At 36.0% G+C, this 11,179-nt stretch overlaps 2 protein-coding genes across 6 annotated transcripts in view; both read right to left on the bottom strand.

The window, feature by feature from the left end:
* Positions 1-712: 712 nt before the first annotated feature.
* Positions 713-6,822, bottom strand: LOC110020883 (serine carboxypeptidase-like 35). The gene is made up of 8 exons (XM_020719158.1): positions 6,487-6,822; positions 4,459-4,566; positions 3,745-3,933; positions 3,564-3,652; positions 3,000-3,290; positions 2,769-2,905; positions 1,270-1,362; positions 713-1,187 (listed from the first exon to the last, which is right to left on the bottom strand). The coding sequence occupies exons 1-8, from the start codon at positions 6,746-6,748 to the stop codon at positions 887-889; spliced, it is 1,470 nt and encodes a 489-aa protein (XP_020574817.1). The 5' UTR covers positions 6,749-6,822; the 3' UTR covers positions 713-886.
* A 742-nt stretch (positions 6,823-7,564) lies between these two features.
* LOC110020891 (nicotinamidase 2-like) overlaps positions 7,565-11,179 on the bottom strand; it is a 19,719-nt gene continuing 16,104 nt past the window's right edge. The window contains exons 3-5 of one of the 5 annotated variants that reach the window (XR_002293581.1): positions 8,260-8,421; positions 7,893-8,021; positions 7,565-7,744 (exon numbers count right to left, since the gene is read on the bottom strand). The gene's annotated coding sequence lies outside the window, so the exon portion shown is untranslated. Of the gene's footprint in view, positions 7,745-7,801; positions 8,022-8,046; positions 8,422-11,179 lie in introns of those variants that run through there. The other 4 variants (XR_002293583.1, XR_002293580.1, XR_002293578.1 and 1 more) reach the window with 4 other exon arrangements.

Raw genomic sequence — 11,179 nt, 5'->3', positions numbered from 1 at the left:
TCTTCAAACTCTTTTAATTAAAGCTGAACTAATTCTTCAAACTCTTTTAATTAAAGCTGAACTAATTCTTCAAACTCTTTTAATTAAAGCTGAACTAATTCCAATTTCCACTTTTAATAAGAAAATCTGAAAACTAATTTGACACAGTTATAGATTCCAGTAGTAAAATAATCAAACAATTATTTTGACACTGGTTTAACAAGAAATCAAGATATACCACTCCTGAATCATCAGAATTTATTAAATTACACTACAAGCTTCATAAACTTAAGATTCTTGGGGCATTTGCTTATCTCGTAGTAAAATTTTCTCACACTAAAATTTTGATTTTTACATCCTCAACATTATAACTTATGTATGAAAACATGAATTACACTTTCTATCTTTTCATACAAAAATAAAGATATTTTAGGAGTGAAAATTAAAGTTTGGATGTGAGACAAACAAGGGCCCGTTTGGGGCAGCTTATGCATTTTCAAAACGTAAAAAACAGCATTTTCACACCGCACCTATTTAGAAATAGGTGCGATGGGAGCTTATTGGCAATGGTCTGACTTTTCCATCATTTTCACAACGCACCTATCTAGGTGCGGTGGAAGCTTATTGACAATGGTCTGGCTTTTCCAAAAAAATAAAAATTTGCAATAGTCATCACACCTAGCTTATCAGTAGATTATTTTTAATCAGTTTATCAGCAGATTATTCAATAAGCTACAACTCCCCAAAACAGACCCTAAATTGATAAGAATGAGATGCTATGTATATAAATGTTACAACCAATAACAACCAAGAAGAGAAGACAAACAAGAAGACAATATAAATTTCACAACAAATAACAACCAAGAAGGAGACTGAGAACTAAATCAATCACAAAACCAAATGGAGCTCAAGCCCGAGCAAAACGGTCCGCCGGTAACGTCCGGCCGTGGAGGAAGTGAGAGAAGAGAGCTAACGAGCGATCGGCGGCGAAGATGGGAACTTGATGCCCCGCCCCCCTCACCGTCACCAACGAAAGACCTTCCTCATACTCCACCACCCATCCCGCAACCTGCTCCTTATGGTACCAAGCTCTCCACCCTCCCCATTCCCTCTTCCTCCCCTTCCTCTCATCCTGCTTCGCCTTCAGATGCATCTCATTGATGCTGTAACGAGTTGATGTCACCGGAACCCTACCGTCCGTATCCCCACTGATCTCATCCTCAACTTTGATCAGATTCAACAGCAAAGTAAAGAGCAAATTAACACTAGTTAATGAAAGAAGTATACTACCTGTAGACCCAGATGCGGAGGCCGGCGTTCATGAGCCGGCGAAGGATGGGCAGAACCGTGGCCGGAGAGTCGTTCCACTTCTCGATCACCTCGCTGAATCCGTGCCCACCATTAGTTTATTCAAAAACAAACACTGTTTAAATCTAAATTTACTGCATCATGAATGGATTAAATCTGAAAAACTGTTTGTGAACAGATTTACTAAATCCTACATGATCTTGAATCTAAACCGGATTTACAGCCAAAATGCGAGGAATCAGAATTTATGGCATCTAACCATCTGATAGAATTTTACTTAAATCCTGAATTAAATTGGTTGCCAGACAACCTGAGAACAGTGAATTCGCACATTTTTTGTCTTTATGAAACAGATTCCGTGATAAATTCAGCATTTGCAATAAAGGGAAATAATTGGTGAAAGGACAAATTAGCTTTCGGAGGAAGAGCGCGAAGAAAAATTCCATGGAGGGGCCAGTTGAGCAGACAACTACTGGAGCGATTGGCCACGCTCCAGTCAGGCATCATGGAGGAACATTTTACATGCGGAAATATATAATAAATGCCCCGAATCAATGATCATAACTGAGTGCAGGTTACTTTAGGACATCCGGGAATGATTACGAGAATCATTTCTATAATTTTTCTTTTATTTATTAAGCGAATAAGTGAATGTAGATTTTTTTTAGTTACGTATGATCCATGTTCGTGAGTACATACAATTAAGTAAAAGACATGATATCATTGCGAAGATGAAAAAGAAGAGAGATTGATGTAATCCTCCAGAAGAAACTCTGAGTGATATGTATATGGTAGTCTGACAAACAGGTTTCTTCGAGATCCCTTCTCTCGTTCCGGCTCTTGAAGGATTTTTATTCTAAAAGCCGGTAAACGAAGAGATTCTGAGTGAACCTGTTAATCAGAAGAAATTATTTCATACGGAGTACTTACACAGTGGAGCTCCAGTAATACGTCATCACGTGAAAGTTATTTAAGAGTTATTGAAGTATAACTGTGGAGATTATTGAGGTGTTATTGAGATGTTATTATGAGGTTATTACGCGGGTTATGCAGAAGGCGGAGAATATTGAGGGATTATTGGGGCGTTATTGTGAGATTATTACGGAGTGTAATCGCGGAGGTTATTGGGAAGTTATTGAGAGTGTAATATCGAAGGTTTTTGGGAGGTTATTGAGACGTTGTTGCGGCGTTATTAGAATTAATGCTCCAATAACCCCCAATTACCCTCCCAATAACCTTCATTGGTTCCAATTCAATAATCTTCGCAGGAAGTGGGCCTGATATAGCACACATGACAGCATATTACTAGAGTGCATATATGCTCCGTACGTAGTAATTTCTAGTTTCTCAGGCTACTAATCATATTCATATTACTCAAGAGTTCCTTCTAGGGGATTTCAGGTTTACTGGACTGAGCATACTCAAGAATAACACGGCACCTCACGTCGTGAAAAGATTCAACAATTAAATTACGGATTTACCTGCATGAGGAGTAGGGGTAAGAAAGCTGCGTCACATTGGCATGCAGAGCTTTCTGAACATCTTCCCTGTTGAAGTATGCCTCAACGTACTCCTCCGTACATGGATCGTAACCAGCTGCCATTCTACGCCACAGTCCCTGATGCATAAATCCAAAAATAAACACTAATATCGATCAGAGCCTGAATAGGAACAAAAAAAAAACTGAAAATTGGAAGTATATTCAGACATACATGCCGAGAAAAGAGAAGAGGAGCCGCTACAAGCCTTGAATTCCGGCGACCAAGTGATGAAAGACAGACCGGGGTGTAAATGCTGTAGATGTCGATGTCGGAATATGCCTGGAGAAAAGCTCGGAGTGCCGGCGAGCATTCGGGGCCGGCGGGGGGGTCACCATCTTCCTGAAATGAGCCGCACTGGTTGCGAATGATGGCGTGGAGCTCATCGGAGATGATGGCGTGACTCCATGCGTACTCCACCATCCCCATCTGGTCCGTCGCGTCGTTCAGCACCGCGTTCCCTACCTGCACGTGACATAATCATCGTCATTACCGCATTCTTCGGAAGCAAAGAAGGAATCTTTGCGGCACTTTCTTTCCCCTTCACTTTCATTTTGAAATTCAGTGGAAAGATGGAAAGAGAAAAAGGAAAGGCATGCGCGGCAAACAATCATGTTAGGTGATTTGAAGAAGAAAAGATAAATAATTGATGGTGGACCGATCAATTAGTTAGATGAAATTTAAATTATTAGAATTAAATAAATTTCATAAATCTAAAGTGATGAAGCACTTAATTACCATGAATCCCTTGAGATTAATCAATGGGATCAGCTTTGCCGCTCTGTTTCCCTCATATATTCGCTCCGCCAGCTGGGGAACATAGTGTCCTTATAACGAAAAATTAAAAAAGATCATAGCTTTCAGTTTGGAACTTATTTTAGTTTCAGGTATAATGCATTCAACTTTCATTAGTTTCTACCGGCGTAGCTCTCCCCGGCTATGTAGAAGTCATGGGACTGGAAGCGAGGGAAGCGGCGGAACCAGGAGAGAAGGAAGGAGTAGGAGTCCTCGGCAGTGACTCGATCGCCAAGTTTACGGAGATCCGTCGACCGGTTGGTGTAGGAGAAGCCGACGCCGACTGGAGCTTCGAGGAAGAGAAGATTGGCCGCTGAAATGTTTGCAAAGAGATGTTTTGAGGCATGAGCAAAAGGCCAAATTAGAAGGGCAAAAAGAAAAAAAATATTACTTCCATATGAGATAGGTATGAATAGGATGGTATTGTGATTATATTCATTATAATATGGAGAAAATATTGAGTGTAGATGAGATGGGTGCAAATTAGTTGTAGATTAACAGTATTCTGATGGTATTATATCGTAATATCATCACAATATCACAAAATAGCATCAATTAGTTGTAGATTAACAGTATTCTGATGGTATCATGATGGTATTGTATCGTAATATCATCACAATATCACAAAATAGCATCAAAATAGCACATATGATAGTAATAAAGTGGCATTTATGATAATATTATACTGCAATACCACCACAATACGATGTCTCCCGAGGCAATATTTTACCTATAATATCATCACAATACAACTAAATACCACCAATCTGTCATGTGAATTCTGCAAGCAATATTCACTCGGGGAAAAAGGGGAGATTTTGGGAATGAAAAAACTTACCTTTGTTCCAGGCGAATGGGTTCAAAGTAATGTTCGGGCTGTTACTCCTTACCAGAAATGGTCCCAACTCCTGCGCAGCGCCGTATGCGACGGACGAGCATCCAGGGCCTGCATCGCTATAAATGTCAGTTGCTCACAAATTATGCTTCGTGCAAGTGAAAAAAATTGAAAAGAAAATAAAAAAAATTAAATTGAAATTAATTCACTCTCATTTGTTCGATTAAGAAGTGATTGGTAGCTATTTCAAAAACATAATCAATGAAAAATTAGTTTAGAAAGAGACAATTACATGCATACCACACAATTCCTATGTATTTACATATCCAAACACTACAATTTTAAATTTTGCATTTTCATATCATACAAGTATTTAATATCACATCAGAATTTTTATTCTTTTAAGTATTAGGTGACAGGAGCTGTAAAAATGAAAATTTTAAGAGTCTGAAAAGCCAAATAACATCACATCACAATTATCATTATTTTAATACAATCAAACCACTTAACAATTATCATTATTTTAGTACATTAATCCTTGGAGTTACATGAAAGATGGGTCGCTTTCTATATTAAATGAAAATTTAAATACAATCTGATAGGACAGCTGATTCTCTCTCTCTGTAAATATGTTTTTTAGAATTTGAATAAAGCTTATGTTTTGAACTTTTTTTTATTTTTTTTAAATGACCTCACAGATCAAGATCATGTGTTGTCGGTATGAAATAATTTCTTCTCACTCATAAACCGTGCAAATAGAAAAAAAATAATTGATAAAATAACAAATTTTGGCGAATATGAATCTTTAAATTATGGAGTTTATTTTTAGAAACAAATTAATTAATTTAATATTTTTATTGTGTTACAATAAATTTAATAATTTTGGAACATGATATATATATATATATATAGGTGGGCACCGTATCCCCATGCGCCTCTGCTTGGAGTAAGCATTTAATATTGTAAATATCAGACCTTAGGTGTTACACACATTCAACACAAACTGTATGGATTTACATATCTAACATTTAAATTTTTACATTTATATGCATAAAAATTATTAAAATTAAATAAAAATATGGCACTCAATATGACACAATGGAGAAAAATAACTTGGTAGGATAAAGATTTGTTGTTGTTGTTGTTGCATGCAAAAAATTTAAATTTTACTACACAAAAAAATATTATAATTACTGATTTTTTTCAAAGAGAAATACACATTTTGATGTATTATTTATGAAACCAAAATGTAAAATGATAAATATTATCCCACTTAAATTATGCCATCAAACACAGTCTCTTAAAGTGTCAGGTATGTAAATAAAAATTTTATGTTAATATATATGTAATTTTTTCTATTAATTTTTTGAGTATGGTTATAAGAAAGCTATTATTTTCCTCCTCATAACTTTCAAGAATTTAATTGTCGAAGTGACATAAAAAAAGGAATCTAGAGAGATAAAGAGTGTGTCTAGCATAAAAAAATTTGGGAAGGTATTGAGATATTATAACCGTGTTATATCTCCTGTAAACTCTCTATAACCTACATGTAATTTATAGTAAGTTCTGCACTTCTCTTTTCATATATTTATAGGTTACATGGAGGGGCTACAAGGGGTATAACGTGGTTATAACCTCATAATACATTCCCTGTAACTTATTTGTAGATTACAGACGTACGCAGCTACACTTCGTGTCTAACAGCTATACTTCTGGCGCGATCATGCTATTTTTTATAAATAAAAAATACGTAAATTAAATTATTATTGTTTACCCCAGTTCAGTTTATCCATATATAAAATATTTCAAATATTTTTAAAAAATAAATTAATTTATTTTGGGGAAAAAAAGCAGAGAATAATAAGTTAAAGATCACAATCATGAAACCACGACATCACTGTTCGTCACGTGCACCCCCTCTTCTTCACGACGGTTGCACGTGACTCTTTCTCGCCGGGAGAAATTTGAGATTGGAATCACTGAATCCAGATCAAAGATTGTGAGAAATAGCGAGATGGGATTTATACCGACCTCCGTTAAGCCAGAGAACTAGAGGCTTCTCATCGGGGCTGTGCTCGGCCTCGAAGAACCAGTAGAAGAGCGCCTTCTCTTGCCGGTCGCCTACGCCGATGTAGCCGGCGTAGTGGCGAAATTTCACCGGCGGTTGGCCGGGAAGTGAGGTGACTAGATCGGGATCCTGCAAGGATTCCTTCGCCGGAGTGTTCCGAGCCTCCGCCATCCCTATGAGGAGAACCAGAGTTTGGAGAAGTAGAGACATGAGCGCAGACGCCATTGGAACTCTCCCTCCCTCGCTCGCTCGGGTGGGTGGGAAGAGGAAAGGGGGGATTGATGATTGGGGTGTATCGGAGATATAATAAATATTTTTGGACTATTGTTAATTTTTTTAGAATAACGAAGGCCGGTTTGAAAAAATTAATTTAAAAAAATACATACAATAAATATTTTAAGATTATTTTTTACCAAAAACAAAAAAAAAAAATCTAAGAATGCTAGCATCTGTCATAATTAAAAAATAATTAAAAATCAAATTTTAAATTTCATCATAAACTCAAAAGCACAACCCACCCTAGCAAAAGAAATGTTTTAAACTCCTGACGTAACTCATTCTAGAGTTACTTTCAAATTATTTTTGAGTTATTTTCAATAATCCTAAAATAACCCAGAAATAACTCACAATCTTTATTTCAATATTATTAAAAATAACCTAAAAATAATTTGAAAATAACTCAGAAATAACTTCGGCTGCATGTAGAGCTACGTCAGGAGTCCGCACAGAATATTTTTTGCTTATTAAGCTATCATTTATGTGGCTTTACATCATTATTTACTTTCATGCTATAAAGTGCGCTCAAAATGCTCCGGGTACGTGGAGTAAATAAGCTTCGCGTTAATTAGTAATGAAGCTAATTTTCAAAAATGCATAATCTTTAAAATAGGAAAAATCTAATGATGGTAAATATAAATCCTCATGATAATTATAGGATTCCAAATTATGTATGAGTTCACACTGCTTAAAAAATGAGTACTTAGAGAATGGAGTCACTAACAAATACAATTTTTTTTAATAAATTATCATTATGGCAAGATTCATTATATTATAAAATATGAAAAAGAAGCTAAAAAATAATAATCTAAGCCGCCGAGAAGGACATTCTTAGGCTCTGTTGCTTCTCAGCTTTTTCAGCTGCAGCTGCACTGCCCCAAGAAACTGCTGCGAGAAAGCTGGTTGTCCGTTTGGTGCAGCTATGTGAAAACAACTTTGGGCCAGCTGTTTCAGACAAAATGATCATGTTGACCATGTTTGGTAAAACTGTTTAAAACACAACTGTGAGAGTGACATATTGTATACTTCTGAAGCTAAATTTTACTTCAAAAGAGTTCAAAAATTCAAAAAGCTGCAAGTAAAAGGCTTATACTTCTTAGATGTACAATGCTTCCAAGTTCTTTTAGTGACTAAGCATGTATTGTTTAATCAAGACAAAGTGCTTTGTGAAAGCATACCCTGCCACCTTAACCAGCTCAATATCGCATTGTACAAGCATACCCTGAAAAAAGATTAACAAACTTCTTCCATCTTTATGACAGAATAAGAGTTGAAATTAAATTCAGAGAGGCGGAAAGGCAGAGGGGTATGAACTTAAGTACAATGGCAAAGCAAAGTAATGATTTCAGAGAGTCACATCAACCTTGTTCTTGAAGGAAGACCCATCTTCCTACATTTTACTTCATTTCACCGAAAGAAGACAAATTGACGAAAACAAACCAAAGAAAAAGGAAAATCACCTGAAATATTTTTGAACATCAATACCAGTAAATGTGCTGTCAGCAAGCAAAGTAAGATAAATCTGATTAGAACTAGAATTTTGAAGATCATTTCTTTCAGTCATAAATTCCATGTACTTGGAAGCATCCTCATCTACTACCACCCAATGATCCCCATGAGGTCTGCAATTACAACACGATCAAATGAGTTTTTGAAACAATAAATTCATGCCTTTTGCATAATAAATTTTAAGGTGTATTTACATTGTATTTACATACGCACCACACAATTCTCATGTATTTACTCATCTAACACCCAAACCTTACCAATTTACATGCATAGCACTCAAATCTTTAATATCACAATAAAAGAAAAAAAAATAAAAACAAAACACTACAACCTATTTTTTAAAAGTAAAATACACATTTTCAAGCATAGGTTTATCGCATCATAAATGTAAATATGAAAGTTCATGAACCCGGAGCGAACCTATGATCTTCAATGGCAAACTCATTGTAACTCGACAGTGACTGGCTCAGTGAGCCAAATGAGACCACAGGAAAGCAGAGATTGTGAGGCAGATCAACACCCATGGGTCTCAAGGGGTATGGCTGCTCTTCCATGAACCAAAGATCTTTTTGAGGGAAAAGTTTCTAATGCTTGAAGGAGCAGAGAATGGAAGGGGAGTAGCGTGGCTATAGGATGGATTTAAATGATGTGGGAATTTGAATTTGGAAGAAAACATGAAATAAGACTTTGCCAAAGATTTTGTTGGCATTCTCTGGTTCTATTTTCTGAATTCTTTGAAGTATACCTTGTGTGTATTTCCCAATCTCTATTACTCAGTAGTTTCTGTGAAAATCATCAATGGGAGGAAAAAAAACGAGGAACTAAAAACAAAAACGAGAAGGCGCTGTTGTGCTTAAGCAATGAAAATAGGGGAATCATTTCAGAGAAGATGACGGAAAAAATTATAAAAAAAAATGGCAGAAGAGTCGATGCTATATACGTGTATCAACAGAGTGAAAATCTAGCGAAATTTTTGATCTTTCTGTAAGAAATCCCTAACAAAAGTTAAGAGAGTCGAAATTTTTGTTACAAAAACAACTTCAGCAACTACTTTATTGCAAACAATAAATCACAGACAAGGTTAGAAGTTGAGAAGAACAGAGAAAACAAAACAAAACTTTACTCTATTTTAGTGTTGAGACGACGAAGAAGAAAGGATCGCAAGAAGAACAATGATCGCAGGAATCGAGACGACGAACCAGGATCATAGGAATCGGGAGCGCAACCGAACGAAAGGCGGAATCAAGGGCCCCTAGGTAAAATGCGGAAGGAGCGAAGCGGGGCCGCGGGGTAGATCCCGCGGCCCGCTTTTCGCTCAGATTCACGGCCGCCCCAAATCAAATGTCGCGCCAAACGAGTTGTTTCTGCGGCCTCCCGCCGCACTGCGCAGAAAAAACCGCGCCAAATGCACCCTTAGTATACCACATAAAAAGAAGAAATAAATGAATAGATGTGATCCTGAAAAATGAAGTATAGCACCCTATTCATCCGCATTTGAACCCCAAGAATAAGGCACATTAATTTTTGAGATAATCCCCCTTCATGACTAGAATTTGGGCAGCTTAAGGCCCATTTCAACAAGCTATCCAAGTATAAAATAAATGTCACAAAGCAAACTCATTAAACTACTAAAAAATGTTCCAATTTCAATCTTAAACATTCAAATAAATAGCTTTTCTTACAAAACATAGCATAAAGTTAGTATTGGCATTCCAAAGGATAATATTATCCTCCTTGGAAATATAATATTGCTAACAACATTTAGAAAAATGGCATCAAATTTATGGGATGGTGTAGAAACCGCACTATTCTCATTCTAAATGGTGACATCATCAGTGACAATAATAGATAATTTAATGTGGCGATATACGAGAGACTTCTTGATTTTAAAAAATGAGCAGTTATTTTTTTTAAGGATCATAAAATAAACAAAAAACAATTTATCAAAACCAATCTGAAATGTAAGTTTGGCCTATATTCAAATGGCGTTAGATTTAAATTCTTAAATAAAATATTTTTTTATCAAATTTGTAGCTCCAAACGGAACCATGGTAAGCATTTACCCAATATCTCTTAAGACTAGATTTATGAATGATTTTTAAGATTAAGGATGTCATGAGATGATGAATGGAATGAATAAACAATAAGGAGAGGTGAATTAGTATATTAACTCAAATGGTCTTCCCAAATCAGGTGATACAATCATGAGAGCTGCGACTAATTTTTCTTTCAAAGTATTAAATGCATTTAGACATTCATGGTCAAAATTAAATAGAGCGCACTATTCTAAAAGATGGCATAGAGATTTAGTGATTTTAGAAACTATTCTAAAAGATGGCATAGAGATTTAGTGATTTTAGAAAAATCCTTAATATGTTGCTTATTGAATCCAGCTAATGTGGGGGAATTTTTTCTATAACTTGAATCTTTGCCAGGTCCACTTCCATGCCACTTTTAGAATTTTTATGACCTAAGACAGTTCGTCTAGAAACCATGAATTGACACTTTTGCCAATTGAGAATAAGGTTGGTCTCTTCACAGCATTTCAACACCTTCACCAAATGATCCAGGTAAGTGTCAAATGAAGGGTCAAACATTGAAAAACCATCCATACAAACTTCTATTCTTTTCACAATTAAGTCGCAAAAAATAGACATCATGCATCAGTGAAACGTAGTAGGTGCATTACATAACCCGAAAGTCATTTTTCGAAAAGCAAAAATTTCATACGGACTTGTGAATCTTTTTATGATCCTCAGAAGCAATAAATATCTAATGATACCCAGAATATCCGTCTAAAAAGCAAAAATATGGATGGTCAGCTAATCTATCCAACATCTAGGGGTGTAAACGAGCCGAACACAAGCGAGC

This window comes from Phalaenopsis equestris, unplaced genomic scaffold (genome assembly GCF_001263595.1).
Source record: "Phalaenopsis equestris unplaced genomic scaffold, ASM126359v1 Scaffold000002, whole genome shotgun sequence".
NCBI classification, from domain to species: domain Eukaryota; kingdom Viridiplantae; phylum Streptophyta; class Magnoliopsida; order Asparagales; family Orchidaceae; genus Phalaenopsis; species Phalaenopsis equestris.
Note: the sequence above shows the minus strand (reverse complement) of the source record. Positions and strands in the feature narration are given on the sequence as shown.